At 42.8% G+C, this 23,304-nt stretch overlaps 1 protein-coding gene across 1 annotated transcript in view; it reads left to right on the top strand.

Moving 5' to 3' along the window:
- Positions 1-23,304, top strand: part of snx7 (sorting nexin 7) — a 55,897-nt gene that overhangs the window by 6,440 nt on the left and 26,153 nt on the right. Inside the window, exons 2-8 of the mRNA XM_084033821.1 lie at positions 4,160-4,351; positions 5,077-5,187; positions 6,029-6,187; positions 6,791-6,989; positions 7,746-7,945; positions 8,982-9,068; positions 17,565-17,717. Of these exons, the coding sequence (XP_083889947.1) occupies positions 4,160-4,351; positions 5,077-5,187; positions 6,029-6,187; positions 6,791-6,989; positions 7,746-7,945; positions 8,982-9,068; positions 17,565-17,717 (1,101 nt within the window). The remainder of the gene's footprint in view (positions 1-4,159; positions 4,352-5,076; positions 5,188-6,028; positions 6,188-6,790; positions 6,990-7,745; positions 7,946-8,981; positions 9,069-17,564; positions 17,718-23,304) is intronic.

The following is a 23,304-nucleotide window of genomic DNA, read 5'->3' as shown; positions in this document are numbered from 1 at the left end:
CAAACGGCACTGCAACAAACTATTTTCATGGTTTATTAATCTGTTGATTATTTTCCACAATTTGGTAGTTGTACCGTTTATATAATGTCAGAATTGACGCCCCCTTAAATGTCTTCTCTTGTCCACAACTCACTCAAAGATATTCACTCTCATAGATGAGGAAATGAACCAGACAAATATTCCCATTAAAGAATCAGAGAATTTCCCTTCACACCTTCTTTTTAAAAGACTAATTTTCTTTAAAAGGTTGTTCTTCAAGATAGTTGGAGTTTAATTGAATAACTGACAACTAAACAGTTACTCAGTGTTTGTGCATTGCAATATCTAAATAAATAACTACAGCCAACACGTTTAGTCCAAAGGTTCAGAGAAAAGACACAGATGCAGAGATCAATCCTTATTATTTGATTGATTTTAAGAATCAATATTTCACCATTGCGATTAATTGGAAGTGACTGACGTTATTGATTTTTACAGAATTTACAGTTCATGTCATTGATACAACTGAAATAGGCTTTGCCTCCACTTCCACTGAAAAATATTACTGTTACTATGACAACGGAGCTGCTGCTGACGTGATCCAAAGCTGTTTTTCCCATGAACCACTGATCTGAGTTCCAGTGGTTTTTTAGCTGTGCTTACATTTGATTCTACCATGTTTGAGTTATGCAACATACTGTGTGCATGTGAGAGTTATGTATCAGGATTTCCACCAGCTCTGCTCTGGTCTGGTCTGGTCTGCCACAATGTGAAACCAAAACAACCAGTTAGCACAAAGACGGATGGTGATGGTGGTTTATCTTTGCATATCATTTGGGTTGAACAAACTTGTTTTTGCAGAGGTTAAAATTAGACCACATGTTGCCGTATTTCCATGCTGACAACAGACACTCGCTGTGTTAGCGGCTCCTGCATAAAGAGAGTGAGTGCTCCCTGCTGCATATGTATGGTCAGGTGATAACCAGACTGTCTGGGGCTGCGTTCAAAGTTGCATACTAACTTAACTATAAGAAAAATCCTCCTCGGTTATACTTGGTATGAATAGAAGGCTGTAATGTTTTGGACACAGTTATGTTTGTATTTTTTTTTTGTGTGTGGTGTGGAGCAGCAACAACAGGGCAGGACTGCTGACCTCAGCAGTTTCTCAGCTGTTGTTTCAGGAAACTGACCTGCAGTCAGCAAACATACCGGATCATTTGAATGTGAAGAGCCTGTGTTGACACATTAATCTCACCCATGTCACCGTTAAATGTCACATACAGCGTATAACTGTTGACCATTTTATTATAGGTTGGTAACCCGTAGTGTTGCTGTCATACCCCCAGTGTTTTGATTATTACTGATTATTACTTCACAAATCATTCAATAAATGAACCTCCTCTAAACACTGACAACCTTCTCCATCCCCATAAGTGCATACAAAACCTTTCAAGTTATTTATCCTAAAGTCTGTATTCACTTTCTGATGAACGTTTAGATTATTAGATCACACACATTTGAAGTTTAAGAGGAAATGGCAACAAATAACGATCCTAATGGTTGGTCCTTCTTGGAGTCCAGGAGCAGACATGTAGCCTCACTCCATTTCCATGGTAACAGTGACCTCCACCAATCACACTTTTGTGGTCCTGAGAACTGACAGAGTGATACGGCTTCCATCCAGCTGCTCACGTGACACCAATTTCACATTATCCAATCATCTTTTCATTGATATCATATCATCATCATTGCTTAATACTGCTGGCAATAGGAGCCGCACATGAGGCCTGTCATGTATGGCTTTCACTGTGCTTGAGCCATAATAATCCAAATCCTGGATTCAGAATATGAATGTGATTCTCATTTTCTGAACAAGCTCTCTAAAAGCGTTTTCAACAAAACCTTCAGTTCAGTCACTGTTTTGTAAATTCTAACTTCCCATAAAGCTTCGGTTAGAATCATGTAAATCACCTGCTGCAAAGTAACACGGGTCCAAGTCAACTGGAGATGTTCTCCATCTTCATATGAAAAGCATCGTCTCTGCTGATTGTTGACCTCTTCAGTGTTATTTGCTTGGATTTTCATAATCTTGCAATCGTTGTTGACAACAGACTTGTTATTGCTGTTATTGTATGTGTAAGAGGGGATGGACTAATTGGGGATTAATCCAGTCCAATTTCAAAGACATTCTTACCCCACACACCATCTGGATAGGTTTGTGAACTTTAAAATGTGCCCACGGCCCAGATGGCAAGATAAACTGTGTGCATGACTGTTGGAAACTTGCAGTCACAGTCTTCGAGAACGACTGTCATTTACTATTTAAAACGTGCATGCTGTCAAGAAATATACCAATACTTTAGAGCTGCACGATTCCTCCAGAGAAGATCACAATCTGGATTCAGGTCTGGATTCAAAGTAGAAACTTCTCCTGAAGCCACATCGACATACAACATGCGTGCTTCACACAACAAGATTGACCGTGGAATATAGATTATTCCATAAAATCATGTCTGTAGCAAACGGACGTGACACAAGATAATCTTCACAAATGAACACCACTTTTATGGTTTTTGAACTGTGAATGGCACCAACGACACCACATTCACATGACCGTGAGTTTACGCAAGAAGGCTGTAAGGATTAGCTGACTAGTTAGTCTTGTCTATTCTAGCTGCTTGTTAGGAATGGCATTTGAGGACATACAAGCTTAAAGGTTGAGGACGTGATTCTATTCAGAAACACTTTGTTATATTACTTGAAATCCTCGTAACATACTGATAGCAATGAATAAATGAAATGCCCTGACATGGAAAAAAATGTCATCTGTGGCCGTGGCAGGACTGTAAGGACCCCGTCTAATCAAAAAAGTTGGTCCGGAAAAAATAATTGGATGGCCTGCTTGTCTGTCTGTTTACTTCCTGATTGCACTCTGCCGATCTCGAGCACTCGTTGGGCGTTCTGGGGAGCGACTTTGAGTCTGAACGAAGGGGGCGGGACTTTTTTGGTTTTGCATTACATTCAAAGTGAAAGTCTCTGGTTTTTCCAGATGACCTACTCTGCCTTTTAATAATACTACTTAATAGTAATACTAATACTTAGTAGTAATGTATTTACTTTTGTATTTTACATCATGAAAGAAAGTGTTAACATCTCTTACTTTGGGCATCTAACCAAAAACACTGACTTTGAGAAGAGGCAACCAGATGTTAAAAACTGCTGACTCATTCCTGCTGCACTCCATTTCTTGGTGGTGACCAGTAGCCAACCAGCGGAGACTCTGGGAAGTTATTACCTGTTCAAGAAATAGTTTGGCTCAGAACAGTCTCTAAAATGACTAATTGCCTTTTTAAAACTAGGTCCGCCCCCTCTCAGTCGATTAGTTGCCCCATTGGTCGCTTTGGTCTCGGGCCGACGAATCAAACCTGAAATCTGAATTTCTTATTTCCAGGAAACCAAGTAGCACATCTCGGGTTAACACAAGATTTAAAATGTCACCTTTGTCTGCTTCTTTGTGGAGAAGCTCCGTTTTACAGATCGGTTAATTAACTCCGCTGCCATCTGCTCGGCGCTATAGAGTGCTAAAGGCCAGAAACAGTTTTTATCATTTTATCATCGTCACTGAACTGAACTGCACCATGAAATGACCTTCTTCTTGTCCTGATGTGCAATAATGTCTCCACCTGATTACTTGAAAGCTGCATTCCTTTTTTATGCCTCCCAACCTACTGTAAAGTGTGTGTGTGTGTGTGTGTGTGTGTGTGTGTGTGTGTGTGTGTGTGTGTGTGTGTGTGTGTGTGTGTGTGTGTGTGTGTGTGTGTGTGTGTGTGTGTGTGTGTGTGTGTGTGTGTGTGTGTGTGTGTGTGTGTGTGTGTGTGTGTGTGTGTAGCATGGATTGTTTATTGAACTTCAGTAAATGCTTTTGTCAATCTAAATGTCAGACAGCTAATCCGGCTCAGGTTCAGTGAATCCAGCTGCATGATAACATCTGACTATCGGCACTGTGAGGGAGCTCATGTGATGTACTACTGTCGGTTCTTCATACAGTCATATGGTTACATCTACTGTTTATTTGATTATGCTGAAATACACTGAATACCGACAGCAGCTTGATGCAGTGGCCGTTTGCTCTGTGTTGTTGTTATTATGGTCTAACAGTGGCATCTTCTCATTGGTCCAGAACACATCGCTGGCAGATGAAAGTCCCATGCCCAACTCTCCCAGCTCCATGGTCAACCAGTACAGACTGGAGGAGGAGGAGGAGCAGCAGCAGCAGGATGCTGACACCAAAGACATCTTCATCACTGTTGATAAGCCAGAGAGCCACGTCACTGCCATCGAAACCTTCATCATGTACCGAGTCGTCACCAAGGTGAGGAGGTCTTAAAGTGCACGTCTCTATTAGGGCCGTTAATGCTTGACCCTCTAACCAGAAACAGACGTCACATGTTTGAGCGATTCATTCTATCAGTTGAACACAAAAGAACATTTTCAAATCGGAGCAAGACTCAGCTCAGCTTTAACCACTTAGTGGGGGATTGCTGGTCCACCCTGAAGGTCTTAAAGTCCCAGTGAAACCCACGTTAGAGTGTCTGTGCTGTGAGTCCTCTCCAGCTGAGCCTACATACTGCTAATTCTCCTGGACGGGTGAACTGGGCGCCCGCTTGCCTGTTTGCACCAACATCAGAATCAGAAAAGGGTTATTGCCAAATATGTTTGGTGTGCAAGATTATTACTATTATTATTATTATTATTATTATTATTGTTATTAACGAGGGTCTGCTATCGGTTGTCAACAAATAAAGTGACATCCCTATTCTCTATGCATTGCTTATTCATCAAGTGTCTTGTTTTAAACATCCTGCTGATATTTGGGATAGTGAGTCCTGGCGACTGGCTCAGGGGGTAGAGCGGGTCATTGTTTCATCGAGGTCAAGCTGGATGTGCCTGTAGGCATCAGACCATTGTAAGATCAGTTTAGCTTTCAGAGATTCTGGGACGCCTCCTGACTCTGTTCGGGTCTGCATCGACCGCCACCGCTAGCAGGATACAGAGATGAAGCTTCATGCCGTCTTGATCTGTAACCTCTCTCTCTAGACCACACGGGGCGAGTTCGACTCCAGCGAGTACGAGGTGCGCCGGCGTTACCAAGACTTCCTGTGGCTCCGAAGCAGACTGGAGGAAAACCACCCGACACTCATTGTCCACGTATGTATCGGCACACGCCAGCTGTTGAACATCTGCGGGCTGCTGGTCACTCAGACCACAGCACACGTTTGTAACATCGCTGCCAGCCAGTTTCCAAAGCTCTCAGTGGACGTTTTGGTTATTGATGGTATTTTTCTCACCATCTAGAATTCCTTTGGCTTTCAAACAGTATGGAAATAATTTGTAGTGACTGGAAACTTTATTAAATAGAAGTGGATTAATCATGATTAATCACTATTCATAAATATACTCAATAAATCCCATTTGCTCTGTATATTGTTGTGAGATGGAAACATAAATGACACATAATATGCATAATATGCATATTATGCACCAGAATTTGAAGAAAAAAAAGCTCAGAGACCTTAAAGGTCAGCCCACCTTAAGTGTTCCCTAGCCACTTGCTAACTTTGGGGCTAACTCACTTTCCTTTACCTTTTATTATTTCTTTCCTCATGGCTCTTGAGCATATGCGCATACATTTTTATACAATATACATTCATATACATATTTAATAAACAATCTTTCTTAAACGGGTGCCTCTGAAAACAAAACCTTTTAGATTTTCATGATTGAACACTCCAAAGTATCAAATCACCTCCATGAGCAAGTGTTCAGTTGTGAGTCATAGGGAGGATGAGCGAGCGCTCACCACAGCTTCGCACACGAGCAGCAGAAATACTCTAACGTTTCTGGATCCTCTCCTTTGTCCTCTTATCACACGTGCACACCTGTTTTTTTTTCTTTCGTGTGAGTGGGATTTGAGACTAATTAAACGTCATAAACACCTGCTACCGTGCACATGTACAAAACCTGATCCTGAGTCTTGCTGCGTCCTCAGCCGCTGCCGGAGAAGCATGTGATGAAAGGCATGGTGGAGCGCTTCAACGACGACTTCATCGAGACCAGGAGGAAAGCTCTGCACCGCTTCCTCAACAAGATCTCAGTGCATCCCATACTGTCTTACAGCCATCACTTCAAAGTCTTCCTCACTGCACAGGTCTATATCACACACACACACGCACACACACACACACACACACACACAAAGGGATCAAGAAGTTGGTTTTACTAAGAAAGCTTCTCTTCGAATACAAAATACTGTGCTCACTGACAATGGTAGTACTTCCACTATAGAGTAGTACTCGGCAACACCACCAGCAGGTACTTAAGTCCTATATACTGCAGAACATTTGCATGTGTATGTTTGAACTTTGGACATAGCTTTGCTGGCTTAATGCTAAGCTAGGCTAACCACATCCAGCTGTGTACAACTCTATACACTACTGAACTGATGCTTTCTGTTTTCCAAATTCTTGCACTGTTCCTTTAATGCTTACGTTGTTAAATCAAGCCTGCAGGATTTTTGCAAGGGAAGTTAATATTCACTGCTAAGCTACATGCATATTAGCCGTTTGATTTCCTGGAGCCATATATTTGCAGCTCATCCCGAATTCTCTCTCAGCTTTATTCTCCCAATCTGGCGTCTTACTTATGGTCTCTAAATATGAAGTGATATGTAATGTATTTGTAGCAGTGGACATTTCAGGAGCAACACTGATGCACAGTTTAATGAAGTCCCTGATGTGTGTGACCCCGGCAGGATTTGATGTCTCACAAGAAGCAGGGTCCCGGCTTCCTGAGCAGGATGGGGGAGACGGTGAGGGCGGTGGCCAACTCTGTACGAGGCCTGAAGAACCGTCCGGAGGAGTTCACTCTGATGCAGGAGTATGTGGAGGATTTCAGTAACAAGATCTGTTCTGTGGACAAAGTCACCCAGAGGATCATCAAGGAGCAGAGAGGTACTCGCACCGAGGACGGCTCTGTGAAGATTGCGAAATGCTGCGTCGGTTGTTATTGAATGAAAGGTTGTACTTGAGCAATATCATATCTGACATTTACAGATATGAAACTTTCCTTAAAGCGACTGCGAGGAAAGTTGAAGCGGTTATGAAACAGTCTCACTGTAATATTGATGCCCCTGTATGACCTACATAAGTAAATAAGAGCATCAGAGAGGATATTGGCTGATTCTATATATGTTCATCACTGGTAACACCGGGGCAGATTTTGCGTGAAATCGGATGAAATCATGCATATTGGTGGCATTCATCAGGCAATCAGCCCCAGTGACACACACCCACACAAACCCCGCCCACACATAGACATACCTCCAGACACCCATATTACATCAGTGACGAGCAAAATACACGTCCAGATCCGGCTTCAGTGCTGACTTTGACCTGCAGTCAGAGCTCCGACGCCAGGCGGAGAGCCCACTGGATTTAAGGGAGGCATGGGAGAACCAGAACCTGGACTAAGCGAGGCAGCCTGTTAGACCCTGCTGCAGTAAAATTAGAGGTTTTCTAATGGCACTCCGGTGCTTGGAATACCACTTGCGTCCACGGGGACCGCCAAAATCGACACAAAATGACAGTTCATCTTAGTGGATTTAAGTACTCAAGTGAACGTACTCAGCTGGACCTTCTGAACTTAAATGACACAGGAACTGTTAAACCCAGCTGCTTTGTGTTTAAACATGTCCTCTGTGCTTCCAGAGTATCTGGATGAGCTGAAGCAGTACAGCCCCGGCTACATCCAGTGGGCGGGCTCAGAGGAGGAGCTGGCCGAGCCACTGAAAGGTGTAGCCAGCTGTTTGGAGCGGTCTAGTAAGGAAACAGAAGAGCAGATCCACCATCTGTCTGACGTCCTTGTCCCGGCTCTGCACGAGTATGTCCTGTGTGCTGAGACCCTGAAGGTGAGCCAAGACCACACTGGGAGCTGGGCCTCATGTTGAATGGTCAATAAAGAGCAAAGTGTCCATGTTAATTCAATAGAGCTAGAAATATTAATGGGAGCCAATGTGGGTTATGCACATTTATCTTTAGAGTGTTGGAGTTTAAAAAAGAATCAACGGTTCTCACTATTAAATGGGTGTAGTTGATTATCTACCAGACCTGGAATCATACAGGAGGTATGTTACACGACTTTATGAAATATTTATTCAGCTCCAACTTGACAGGCGACAGCAACAGTGGAGGAACCTATAGATGGGGAAGCCTCAAAAATGTTGGTGTTTGCTAATGTGGAGATTTCTTTTGTTAAAGCAGCTGGTACACAATCCTCCAGGCAATGTTTTTTCACCTTCATGCCACAATGTCATTTCAGATGAATAGAATAATCTGCAAAGAGCTAGTGTTTGGAGCATAGACTGTATTATAAGAAGTGGACGTAGTCATCATGATGTCACCCATTGGTTTGTGGGCTAGTGTTTTTCTTTTTGGCCATATTGGACCTGATGAATGCCAGTAGTCCCCTGATGGCCAGTAGAGAGACTGCAGGTTTAAGGCACTTCAGCGATGGCTTCACTTTTCAGAACCAGAGGTTGCTGCCTGGTTAGAAGTTCAAGAGGTCAGAATTTCTTCTGTAATATCTAATTTATATCACTGTGAAAACATCTTCTTCGAGTTTCTTTTCATAAAATACATCTTACAATGTTCTATTTGAACATATCTTTAGTGTTATAATTTACCTTCGCCCAATACACATTTTTACTGAGTAGAGTTTGGGGTGAAGTTGCCAAAATGCCAAACCCAAGGCTTCATACCGTAGTCCACGAAGCAACGGGCGACGTCACCATGGCGATGTCCACTTCTTTCACACAGTCTATGGCTTATTCCCTGGGAGAAATCGGTCAGAAGGGAAGCGAGTCACACTTTGACACCTTTATTGTCTTTTGGATCACACATCCAAACACTCGCCGAGATCAACTGTTGTTGGGTGATCTGTGTTAGGCCGTGATGAGACGGAGAGACAACATCCAGGCGGAGCTCGAAGCCAAGAACGAGGCCCTGGCATCCAGACGAGTGGACCCAGAAGAAGTAAGTGCATTTTTTTCCATTCACACACACACACACACACACACACACACACACACACACACACACACACACACACACACACACACACACACACACTGACAGAAAAATCCTCCTCCCCCTGCTCTCTGTCTGTGTGTCCTCCAGTCATCTTCCCAGAGATTAGGTGTAATAAAGTGAAGCGTGTAGTGGGGCTCTCCCACAGGGCCACCCTCGCCTCTTATTGGGGAGGAAAGAGGGCTTCCTGGGAGGATTATCTAAATATCCAGGCTTGTACGTTGGAAGTCAGTCCTCCGCTCAGTGGGAATAAGAGCTGTCAATATTATTTCACACCGTAAGCCCAGCGGCTAATCACTGCGTAATGAAAATTCCCACATCCTTCATAGACGACGAGCTTCAAAATGTCAGGAGACAGAGGATGGAGACAGAAAGTTGGGCAAGCAAAGGACAGGGCTATTTTTAGTGGCTGAAGTTGTGGTGTTTGGATCCGCAAGCATGTCGTGTATGAGCGTGTGTGTGCGTGTAGATCTGCAGGTGTGTGTCCCCCCTCACCCCGCTGATATCACAATCCATCTGTGAGGTTTTAATTAAGAAGCAGGACTGAGATTTCCCCCACAGACTTGTATTGTACTCCAGCTTTAATTAGGTGTGTGTGTGTGTGTGTGTGTGTGTGTGTGTGTGTGTGTGTGTGTGTGTGTGTGTGTGTGTGTGTGTGTGTGTGTGTGTGTGTGTGTGTGTGTGTGTGTGTGTGTGTGTGTGTGTGTGTGTGTGTGTGTGTGTGTGTGTGTGTGTGTGTGTGAGATATCAGTCTGCTTTTTAACACATCTGCACTAATGAGAAGGGAAATGTCAAGTAGATGCCTTTTGTTACGGTTTCCAACGGGGCTTTTTGTCAAAGAAGCGATGAGACCACACGCTGGGCCGAATTAGAAACACGGCTTTTCTTTGACTTCATTCATTTCTTCGTAATGTTGGGGAAACGTTGATTTGTAAGAAGTTGTCTTGTGAGGGATCTGGAAGGTCACTGGTGTTCCTGGATAAAAACAGTATCTCCTGTTAATAAGGCTCCGGGTTCAAGTTAATACAAGCTGAATATTACCGTCTCACTGTTTCTACAGGATCAATTTTATCAGTGAGATTTATGTATATTTATTATGAAAGTAGAAAAGACATCATAATATATTTGGTGTTTTTGTGCAAATGTATTAATTATTAATTAAAGGTCCTATTGACAGTGTCGCACTCCCCCCTTCCGTTGCATTCATGTCGTAACACAGCTTTTGCTTGAAGTGCATGCACCCTCAATGGGTTGCCAGTTCGTTCCACAACCTGCGTTTTCATGGTCGAGTGCAGTGACACTCAGTCATGTCACATGATGGATCTTTTGTGGTACGAATTCGTTTTGCAACATGTAGCTATACAGGTTACTTTGTGTGGTGATGAATTCCGCCCGCTTACTGTCAAACTCAGCCATTTTCCCGTTTTTTTTCCCACACTAACTGGCAACCCCAAAGACTCTTGACCCCTGACTACGCAGAGATGCCATATGATACCAACGTCATTATTCTATTGGCTCACAAGCCTTGCTAGAAGCCGCAGCCACACGTCACACAGCTACACAGAGGTAAACAAAACATTCATTTTGGACCCGTCAAAATGTTTTTCAATGATTCATTCACAATCTAAAACATGTTTTCACGAGAAGAGATACTTTGATTCTGCACCTCTCTAAAAGCTCTGTGGATGTATTATTGTTTTAATTATTTGTTTGAATAAAAATGTTATCAATATGACCTTCAATTCCAAATATCTAAACATGATTATTATTAGTAGGCAAACTTTGAAGTAATAAGGAGCTTGTATTTACAACGGATTAAAAGAATACCTTGGTAAAAATGCTACTATGGCAACTGCAGTCTCCCTTACCATGGTGGCGGTCAGAGGAATAAATGCTCATAAAATGATAGTTATATTATAAAATTATGTTTTGCATTGTCGGTATTTTCTTTCAATAAAAAAAAGAAAGAAAATGTATTCAGTCTTTAATTGAATTTGCTTGGATATCATTTGAAAACTCAAAGCCGGATGTGGGATTAGCGGGGTACCTTCAGGTTTAACTCTTTCAGGCCCACCTAGCTAGATCACCATGGTAACTGATGCTGCACTCCTGACCTGCTCCGGAGAGGTTATGGTCAAGATAGTGACAGCAATATTATCTCACAATCCGTTCATTAATAAATTCCTACCTATTCCTTTAATACTTGTATTTATGTTGTGGATAATTAGAAGACATGACAGAAACCTTCTTACCACTTCTTATATCCATGTTTTTTGCTCCAAAGGTTCTCTTGTCTGCTTTGCAGCTGAAGAATAATGCTATGTTATTGTCATACTCGCCATAATTTCCCAAAGGGGATGAATACCTCTTCTGTTTTCTAAGAATAAATCTAAGTAACACATTCATTTAATGCAATACCCATTGTGATTATAGTCAGATCTACGTGTCCTCTATAAGCAGTGTTGTAATATTCATTCATTTTCACGGTCATGCAGTTAGTGATTTCTTTTTATTTATTTATTTTTGCCAGCTGTCCTTTCTGCCTTCGGTAGTCCTCACTGACTTGTTTTTAGTCTGGATTATAATGTCTTCATATTTGCATGTTTCCCTCACATGTGATACACATCTTATGTTTTCTCACATGACCAACAAATAAGTGATGGCCTTTTATTTTTAACTGTGGTCCCAAAGGACAGAGACACAGCAGTGCAACGCTCTGATTGGTCCGTTGCCTCTATTCAGTCCTAACATCCCGTGACTGGGCGGTTTTAAAACACTGAACATGTGATGTGTTTATTACGATTCAGACGTGATAAAATGAAATGCCTCTCTTATGTAAACGTTTCCTCGACCGTTGTTTGCAATACTGAGCTCTTTATGTGAAGACTGAATATGTTTCTATGACATAATTCAGCCAGCAGGGGGCGGTGTGGTCCTAACTTAGCAACACAGTGAGGAGGTAAGGTTTATTCCACTATTGTTTAGTAAGTGAGCGGCTCTTCTGTAGTAGACGTTATGTACCAAAGAGCAGTTATTCCCAGTGAAGGAATCATTTTACAATATTATGTGGGTTGTTTTACTTAAGTACCTTAATACGAGAGATAGACTAAAGTAATTATTTGGACTAAATCAAGTTGTTTACTATTTGTCACTGCTTATTTAAGGGGAGACGCTGCAGGCAAAAACATTATTTTCATACATTGGTCCATATGCTTCCATAGCATCCAAAATACACAGTAAGGTGTTTATTAGGTAATGCCTCATTTGCATATTTCAGTATGTAGTGAGCTCTATAATACAAATATTAATCGTTGTAATGTAATTATTTCAAATTGGGACGTTTCATGATGATATCTCTTCGACGCATGGGTTTATATTGTAACACCCAGAAATAGTCCTTCAGGGTAGCCTCCCATCATGCATTGCGACAGTGGACTCATGCACAAGGCTCATTCGCATGTGGTTGTGCTTTGTTACTAGTGTTAATAGAGAGATGTTGTTGCCATGCTGTAGTTATCCTTTCTGGGAGATCTGGTGTGGGAAAGCGGTTAGCCCGAAGGCTACAAACAAACAAACGAACTGTGTTCAAAAAGTTTGTTAGCCGACGGTGACGGCTTTACCCAGGTTGAAAGTCCGACCGATCCCTTTGTTTGTATTTGCATATAGATTTACACTTTTAAGCAAATCTGTCTGTGCAGATGGAGACCTATTGTTTATTTAGATGCAGTAACGTCAGCGTTGTATCAAAGGCAGAGCTGTCTTCCCTCTGAGACGGACAGCCGCCCGCTACACAACACATCAACCCACAGTAGCTTTCCTGCTCAAGTCTCCTTTAACTCTAAACATGAACACGCGTCCTTCACCTCAGTTTGTTGAACAAGACGCCAAAGAAACATTCAGCGGGGAAAGGTGTTCTGCCGATGTACTGTCACAGGCTGGGTGGCTAATTAGCTGCACATTAAACAGCATGTAAACGTACCTGCTAACGTCTCTTAGACGCTGCTGTGATCCTTCTTCAATACCACGAACAGCATGCAGCCTTATCACGACACGTAGCTGCTGTGTGTGGTGGAAATCAGTTTATGATCACCTGATGAGAAATAAGAATACAACTCCTAACAGCGCTTTTAGTCATTTATTCTATAAAGAGTCCAAAACAGGCTAGCAGTCGCTACAGACAGACTGTAAACAGACAAAGTCTAATAAGTCAAAGCCCTCGCAAACAGGGTGGCCAAGCGGACCGCATCACCGACATACAGCTTCAGAGCAAACTATCTGGCCAGATAGGGGCAGACTCCTTAAGAGTCTGACCAAGTCTTCAGTCTTGAGAAGGTTTTCTATACAGATGTTTGTGATGTGTCATCAGAAAGCATTGTTCCGTTGTTTGTGTAGACGGAGAACTTTGTCCAGAATGTGGTGTTTGAACCACTCATCAGTGTCCAGAGATCCATATTGACTTGCCAGCTGGTGTAACAAGATGCATTTCACGTGCAGAATACAGGTTACCTCATGAAACTTGGAATAGTATGAGTTAAAACTACTCAAACTACTAATTATACTATAATGAACTACTAAATGAAAAATTCCCATCACACTGTGCACCTTTGTTTTCTTCCCCTCCACTCAACAAACCACGTATATGAAAGAAAATCTAAAAACACAAATATTACTTTAAAAAAAAGGGAAAATTGCACAAAAGTCCAGCTGCTGTGCGCCTATATGATGATGCCACTGTATTGTTCATTTTCACATTCCAAGTGATTTAGGGGTGAATTCTCAATGAATGGATTGCGGATGCTGAAGCACCATTTACTATATGCTAGGAACATATCTGACAGGAACACAGTACTGCCTTCAGTACACACCGTTAACTACACATCACACTGTGTGTGTGTGTGTGTGTGTGTGTGTGTGTGTGTGTGTGTGTGTGTGTGTGTGTGTGTGTGTGTGTGTGTGTGTGTGTGTGTGTGTGTGTGTGTGTGTGTGTGTGTGTGTGTGTGTGTGTGTGTGTGTGTGTGTGTGAGATAAGCATGGATTGTTTATTGAACTTCAGTAAATGCTTTTGTCAATCTAAATGTCAGACAGCTAATCCGGCTCAGGTTCAGTGAATCCAGCTGCATGATAACATCTGACTATCGGCACTGTGAGGGAGCTCATGTGACGTACTACTGTCGGTTCTTCATACAGTCATATGGTTACATCTACTGTTTATTTGATTATGCTGAAATACACTGAATACAGACAGCAGCTTGATGCAGTGGCTATTTGTTCTGCGTCTCCAGTAATGTTTCTACTAGATATCAAATGCTGCTCTAATGGCCTGTAGGCCAGCAACTTATGAGCCATTACATTGTGCAATAAAACACAATGTCCACTTAGTTGTAACTCATCAACCTTAGTGGAGTAACTTTAAATATCTCCATAGAGACGAAAGAAAACCATGCAGACTTGCAGAGTGCTTATTGTTCTATACTGCATTTACATTTAGGGCATTTAGCAGACGTTTCTGTCCAAAGTGACTTCCAATAAGTACATTTGTCGAAAGAAAGAAACCACAACACACACTATATTGCCAAAAGTATTCACTCACACACTCAAATAATTGAAATTAGGTGTTCTAATCACTTCCATGGCCACAGGTGTATAACATGATTGAGATCATTTTTATACTTGAAATGATGAGTCTGGGTTTGGCGGTTGCCAGGACAACGGTACTTGTCTGACTGCATTGTGCCACGTGTAAAGTTTGGTGGAGGAGGATTATGGTGTGGGTTGTTCTTCAGGAGCTGGGCTTGGCCCCTTAGTTCCAGTGAAAGGAACTCTGAATGCTTCAGCATACCAAGAGATGTTGGACAATTCATGCTCCCAACTTTGTGGAACAGTTTGGGGATGACCCCTTCCTGTTCCAACATGACTGTGCACCAGTGCACAAAGCAAGGTCCATAAAGACATGGAGGAGAGAGTTTGGTGTGGATGAACTTGACTGGCCTGTACAGAGTCCTGACCTCAACCCGATAGAACACCTTTGGGATGAATTAGAGTGGAGACTGAGAGCCAGGCCTTCCCTCCAACATCAGTGTGTGACCTCACAAATACACTTCTGTAAGAATGGTCAAAAAGTCCCATAAACACACTCCTAAACCTTGTGTAAAGCCTTCCAGAAGAGTTGAAGCTGTTATAGCTGCAAAGGGTGGACCGACGTCTTATTAAACCCTATGGATTAATAGAAGTAGAGTCACCTTCTCATAAACCTGCATGCAATCAGACTTCTTTTTGCAGCCAGTGGAGACCTGGCCCACTAATGGACAGTAGATAGACCTCAAGTGGAAGGCACTTGAGATTTGGCTTCACTTTTCAGAACCGGAGGTCGACCCCTGGTTGATCCCTGAATGTGTTTGCAATAGTTGTTTATTTCTACATCTAGTAACTTGGAGCAACATTAGCATCTTTGTGAAGTCATATTTGTGTCTGATGTGAATGTAAATCCAATACGTCCTCTACTTGAGAGTAACATGACGACTTTACAGTCATTTAACCTCTTGTTATAGTTTATATATAGTGACTCGTACAGCTTTAAAGAGGGATCAATCTTGTACTCATGAATCATCAAATACTTTTAATTTGAATATGAACAATATTTGTGTGTGCTTTGCGTTCTGTATTTGTGTAAAGGCCCATCTAGGACAGGCGTGAACTATCTTAGACTCTAAAGGCTGTGGTATGTGGCGCCGATCCACGTACATATTAAATATTTACCACTTGCTCTCACTGTGTTGTCTGGGTTTATTTGTCAAATTTACATCTCGTTTGCGAGCAAATGGCTAACTCAGCAACATTCTTAAAGTTGGGCTGAAACTAAAAATGCCTTTTCAGCCCTTTTAGACCACATCCTCGGTCTGATTGTGCACTTATTTAACAATATATGCTGAAAAAATTACAAAATCAAATCTTCGTATTTTTATAACAGAATCCAATGTTTTTTTCCTTCCTGGAAAACGTGCGTACATCAGCCAGTAATATCATGACATCCATCCATCCAGGGCCGGCCCGTGGCATAGGCCGTATAGGCAAATGCTAAGGGCGCTGTCCATCGGGGGGCGCCACGCCAGTTTCTAAATCCCACCCCTGGGCCATCTACCACATCTACCACTGCTGCCTCCACGTCAGCAGCACAACCCAGCCATGATGCAGCAGCATCAAGCGGTCTTCCTGTTGCCCCCACCTTTAATATCTTGTTTTGTGCAGTGCCTTATTTATATTGTATTTTTAATTTATTTTATGCAACTTGTTGACACGTTTTATTTTGTGTTTAGTTAGATCTTATACTTAAGACTATTTATGAATGTATGTAAAAATGATTGTATTTCATATATTCATTTTATTTTTTGTATTCATTTATTTATTCATAATTTTTTTATCTTGTTAACTATTCTGATTGTGAATTTGCTTTCTTTAAGTAAAAAAAAGGTCAAAGACAAAGCTATTCGGTTTCTTGTGAGTATATACGCTACACTGCCGATGCAAGGGGGGCGCAACCTAAAATCTTGCCTAGGGCTCCAGATTGGTTAGGGCCGGGCCTGCATCCATCAATCATCTCCATCAAACCATCAAATCAAACTCCTCCCAACGTTAAGCCCCTGACTCTCCTGTTTCACTTAGAACTATGTGACCCTGCTGAAGATATATACTCTGGAAATTAACTTTCCGCTTGATTTTAGCTTGAAATAAATGGATGGATGGAGAATAACCAAAAATAAAGATGGACAGAGGAAACAATATGAAGTATTCGCTTGAAGGGCATTATGGGACTATTATATCTGCATGAGTATGGATTCTATTTGAACTTCTTCTTTTTTTGTTTTAGTGAATTGTTTTCGAGTTTCTTTATTTTTACTTTTTGGAAAATCGACTGTTGAGACTGACCAGGAATGAGGGGTGAGACATGGTAATGACTTGTAGCTAAATGAATGTTGGAGTGCATCTTATGCAGTGTTCAGATTATGCAATGTATACATGTTGGTGTTGCTAGGTGGAAATGTAAAAAGGTTCTTTCTTTCTTATTTCTAAAGGGCTGCATTTATTTTGACTGATATTGCAAACATACTGTCCAATTGTCCACATGGTGGTGATTTTGAAAAAGGCCACTCTGCTCATGCTACAAATCTAAAACAACTTGAACGTGACACACCTGTCCAGCTGCATGTGCTCTACAAAAAAGCATCCTGGAACATGCAATGTTGCACCATTTTTTGAAAACCCCACTTTTGACATCTTCTTAACAGTAGGTCTGATTGCTACCACATTATCTGTGGATCAAGCCTAAAAACATATCAGAAAATTGTTGCAATCCTATTTTTTCAAGATATTGAACAAATAACTTCTAGAGGACGGCCACGTTTGTTCTGGAAGTGCTCAGTCATTGCTTGTGTGTTTCTCTGGCAGCTGCAGGATGAGGTGGATAGTCTTACGGACCGCATGGAGCATTCCAACAACGCCCTGAAGGGAGACTGGTTCCGCTGGCAGGACGACATGAGATCTGACCTCAAATCAGCCTTTCTATCCACCGCTGAGAAGAATGTGGACTACTACGAGAAGGTGAGCTCAACACCAGAGAAAATGCTTTCACGCTACAGAATATTAAACATCTGTTCCGAAACTCTGCTTCATAAACCCTGAAATATATATCCCAACAGTCTATTGAGTCAGCATTCATAAGATATTAGTTATTATAGAAGCTTCTTTTGTCTCCACACATCAATGGAATAGTTTGTTAGAATGGTGAAGGTAAAAACTTCAACACAAAATGTGAAGAAAATATACAGCGTAAGATAAAATGAAGCTGAGCTGAAAATACTCAGTTAATAAATAAAGTATATCAAATATAGTCTAGTTTTTTCTGGGTGGAAGTTTCCATAGAGGACAGGATGGAGGTTTCCATAGAGGACAGGATGGAGGTTTGCATAGAGGACAGGATGGAGGTTTCCATAGAGGACAGGATGGAGGTTTCCATAGAGGACAGGATGGAGGTTTGCATAGAGGACAGGATGGAGGTTTGCATAGAGGACAGGATGGAGGTTTCCATAGAGGACAGGATGGAGGTTTCCATAGAGGACAGGATGGAGGTTTCCATAGAGGACAGGATGGAGGTTTCCATAGAGGACAGGATGGAGGTTTCCATAGAGGACAGGATGGAGGTTTCCATAGAGGACAGGATGGAGGTTTCCATAGAGGACAGGATGGAGGTTTCCATAGAGGAGAGGATGGAGGTTTACATAGAGGACAGGATGGAGGTTTACATAGAGGACAGGATGGAGGTTTGCATAGAGGACAGGATGGAGGTTTGCATAGAGTCGAGGATGGAGGTTTGCATAGAGTCGAGGATGGAGGTTTACATAGAGGACAGGATGGAGGTTTGCATAGAGTCGAGGATGGAGGTTTACATAGAGTCGAGGATGGAGGTTTACATAGAGTCGAGGATGGAGGTTTACATAGAGGAGAGGATGGAGGTTTACATAGAGTCGAGGATGGAGGTTTACATAGAGTCGAGGATGGAGGTTTACATAGAGGACAGGATGGAGGTTTACATAGAGGACAGGATGGAGGTTTGCATAGAGTCGAGGATGGAGGTTTGCATAGAGTCGAGGATGGAGGTTTACATAGAGGACAGGATGGAGGTTTGCATAGAGTCGAGGATGGAGGTTTACATAGAGTCGAGGATGGAGGTTTACATAGAGTCGAGGATGGAGGTTTACATAGAGGAGAGGATGGAGGTTTACATAGAGTCGAGGATGGAGGTTTACATAGAGTCGAGGATGGAGGTTTACATAGAGGACAGGATGGAGGTTTACATAGAGTCGAGGATGGAGGTTTACATAGAGTCGAGGATGGAGGTTTACATAGAGTCGAGGATGGAGGCTTACATAGAGGACAGGATGGAGGTTTACATAGAGTCGAGGATGGAGGTTTACATAGAGTCGAGGATGGAGGTTTACATAGAGGACAGGATGGAGGTTTACATAGAGGAGAGGATGGAGGTTTACATAGAGTCGAGGATGGAGGTTTACATAGAGGACAGGATGGAGGTTTACATAGAGGACAGGATGGAGGTTTACATAGAGTCGAGGATGGAGGTTTACATAGAGGACAGGATGGAGGTTTACATAGAGTCGAGGATGGAGGTTTACATAGAGGACAGGATGGAGGTTTACATAGAGGACAGGATGGAGGTTTACATAGAGGACAGGATGGAGGTTTACATAGAGGACAGGATGGAGGTTTACATAGAGGACAGGATGGAGGTTTACATAGAGTCGAGGATGGAGGTTTACATAGAGGACAGGATGGAGGTTTCCATAGAGGACAGGATGGAGGTTTCCATAGAGGACAGGATGGAGGTTTCCATAGAGGACAGGATGGAGGTTTCCATAGAGGACAGGATGGAGGTTTACATAGAGGAGAGGATGGAGGTTTACATAGAGGACAGGATGGAGGTTTCCATAGAGGACAGGATGGAGGTTTGCATAGAGGACAGGATGGAGGTTTCCATAGAGGACAGGATGGAGGTTTCCATAGAGGACAGGATGGAGGTTTCCATAGAGGACAGGATGGAGGTTTGCATAGAGGACAGGATGGAGGTTTGCATAGAGGACAGGATGGAGGTTTGCATAGAGGACAGGATGGAGGTTTGCATAGAGGACAGGATGGAGGTTTCCATAGAGGACAGGATGGAGGTTTGCATAGAGGACAGGATGGAGGTTTACATAGAGGACAGGATGGAGGTTTACATAGAGGACAGGATGGAGGTTTGCATAGAGGACAGGATGGAGGTTTGCATAGAGTCGAGGATGGAGGTTTGCATAGAGTCGAGGATGGAGGTTTACATAGAGTCGAGGATGGAGGTTTACATAGAGTCGAGGATGGAGGTTTACATAGAGTCGAGGATGGAGGTTTACATAGAGTCGAGGATGGAGGTTTACATAGAGTCGAGGATGGAGGTTTACATAGAGGACAGGATGGAGGTTTACATAGAGTCGAGGATGGAGGTTTACATAGAGGACAGGATGGAGGTTTACATAGAGTCGAGGATGGAGGTTTACATAGAGGAGAGGATGGAGGTTTACATAGAGGACAGGATGGAGGTTTACATAGAGTCGAGGATGGAGGTTTACATAGAGGACAGGATGGAGGTTTACATAGAGTCGAGGATGGAGGTTTACATAGAGGACAGGATGGAGGTTTACATAGAGTCGAGGATGGAGGTTTACATAGAGGACAGGATGGAGGTTTACATAGAGTCGAGGATGGAGGTTTACATAGAGGACAGGATGGAGGTTTACATAGAGTCGAGGATGGAGGTTTACATAGAGGACAGGATGGAGGTTTACATTAGGGATGTCCCGATCCGATATTTGGATCGGATCGGCCGCCGATATTAGCAAAAAATGCATATCGATATCGGATCGGCCTGCACGGGAAAATCCCGATCCGGACTCCCGATCCAGTTTTTTTTTCAAAACTCCGGTCCGTGTTTTCCAGCGCACCGATGTAGTAATCCATTCCAGTTTTTTTCCGTTTTTCCCCAACGTCCGGTCCGCGTTTTCCAGCACACCTAGTGCACACCTCGCGACCTGTCCAGCATCCAATAAACAACAACAAGACGGACTTGTGTGCATGTCCAGTGTTTCCCCTACCATTGTACAGGCCATAAAATCAATATGCCAAAAATAAGGCACCTATTAATTCATTCATAAATCAATAATCATTTACATTAGGAGCGCCTCCGCGCAGCACAGTAGACTTGCTCCGCAAGACGCGCAGCCACAACAATCCTCGCCGCGCGCTCCCGCTACGTTCTTCTTCGTGTACTTTACGCGCTTGATGTTGTTCTGATGCCGTTCCGATGCCGTTCCGCCTCGTTTAACCACCACGATGTCGCTTTCTACTTTGAAACACGGAGTTGACACTGTATTTTGATAAGCTGTTGCACTCTTCAGACTAGTGGTGTGAGCGGAACCGGACCGCTACTGGAACCGGACCGGCTTCCGCGCTGCCTGCTCGCACAGATCCGCTCGTGCGCACATGCGCTGATGCAGGTCGAGTGTTGTCGATAAATATATGCACTCCTTCAAAACAACATCAAGCCATATTGTGTGTAGTATTAGGACGTGATGACGTGTGTACGGGCTAAAGCCCGTTTGGGCTGGAGCAGTGTGAATGCAAAGCAAGGGACTCCCTGTGGGGGGAGGATTGTTTTTGATAAGCTGTGGAACTCTGAGTTAACCTATTTCTACCTGAATTTCTATGAACTATCAGGCTGTTGAGTAAACCTATAACTTATATTTTACTTGATAAAATAAGACAATATATGCACCCATGTCGTTGTAGTGTTTTACAGTATCTGTAGCTATTAATGTGATGCTCATCATTTTCCAGCCATATTTTTCCAGCCTAATTTTGGATCATTTCCATCAACCGGCATCTTTAATCTTTAATACATGCTTGGATCGGCCGGTATCGGTATCGGCCGATACTAAAAGCTTACAATATCGGTATCGGATCGGAAGTGCAAAAAGCTGGATCGGGACATCCCTAGTTTACATAGAGTCGAGGATGGAGGTTTACATAGAGGAGAGGATGGAGGTTTACATAGAGGAGAGGATGGAGGTTTACATAGAGGACAGGATGGAGGTTTACATAGAGGACAGGATGGAGGTTTACATAGAGGACAGGATGGAGGTTTACATAGAGGACAGGATGGAGGTTTACATTAGAGATAGACCGATATGGTTTTTTCAGGGCCGATACCGATACCGATTATTAGTAGTCAAGGAGGCCGATAACCGATATTCGGAGCCGATATTCATTTGCAGTAAAAGTGAAAATACTGGTGTCAAAATTTTGAATAATACAAACACCAACACTTAACTTCTTTTAAATGCCTTTAAGCATATGTTTATTAAACTGCTTTTCAGAATTGCAACATGTATAATATAATAATATTAATAATAATATAATAATAATAAGCTGCTTCTGTCTATGAAATATGGATATTCTTTTGAGTAGTGTCCATGGGCGTTTTGTTTTGCCAGCAATGTTCCTTTCCTCTCCCTGCCCTAAATATGTGTGTATATAGTGTACTTCTTCTGTGCCATTTATGTATTTAACTTTCTCTATCACTACAGTAACTCTTTGACCGTCATTTGCTCTGAACTCCTCTGTGTCTCCCGTTTGGGCAAACACAACAACTCACGGCCAAGCGTAAATCAGGCTTTCCGATTGGCTGTAAAAGCCGCTACGGGAGCCAATAGGAGTGTTCGAGACATAAACGTAACTCCATACGTCACTAGCAAGATGGCGGATGAGAAGTGATCGACGATATACATAAACAAACGGAGAAATGCGCCACAGAGACGAGGAGACATCTAGTCACATATTTTACAACTTTACGCATTCGTTTTGTTGTCAGAAATAAATCGCTCACATGGGCAAGCAGGGTACCGTTATTTAGCCCCGTTTCTCTAGTTTAAGAGGAAAAAGACCGCATGTTTCTAGCGTAAAGCATTACGGAGTTATGACGCTCTAAAGACAACATGATATTTTGTAGTGTATACGCTACAGTGGGTCTCAGTTAACAGACACCTCTGGAGGGACTGCGAGCGAGCAGAGCTGCCGCTTATGTTTGTGTTTTGGGCTCATGGTAACGTTACTAGCAGTTGTGAGTTGTAAAGGACTGGGATGTTTATTACAATTTCAGGAGAGTCTGCTGCGTTAACTTATCTTCGAAACGTATATCTGCCCTCCGCAGCTTCTCCACTCGGCGAAACTTTTTCTCCTCGCCGCCGTGTGTGTGAGCAGCACTGAGCATGCACAGCTTTCACTGCTGATTGGCTGTTACCCATGCCGTGGCTCTGTGTGTAACCAATCAGATGGTGCTGTGGGTGGGACAATGCTGGAGACAGAGTAGTGGCTGCAGACAGAGAGGCGCGGCTCCATCAGAGCCAAAATAACCCAGTTTTAAATTGATCTCTTATCGGCTGTCGGATTAAAGAAAAAGGCCGATGCCGATTTGCGTCAAAATGCTGAATATCGGCGCCGATAATCGGTCCGACATAGAGTCGAGGATGGAGGTTTACATAGAGTCGAGGATGGAGGTTTACATAGAGGACAGGATGGAGGTTTACAT

The sequence above is a fragment of the Eutrigla gurnardus genome (genome assembly GCF_963514095.1).
Source record: "Eutrigla gurnardus genome assembly, chromosome: 18".
Classification (NCBI taxonomy): Eukaryota; Metazoa; Chordata; class Actinopteri; order Perciformes; family Triglidae; genus Eutrigla; species Eutrigla gurnardus.
Note: the sequence above shows the minus strand (reverse complement) of the source record. Positions and strands in the feature narration are given on the sequence as shown.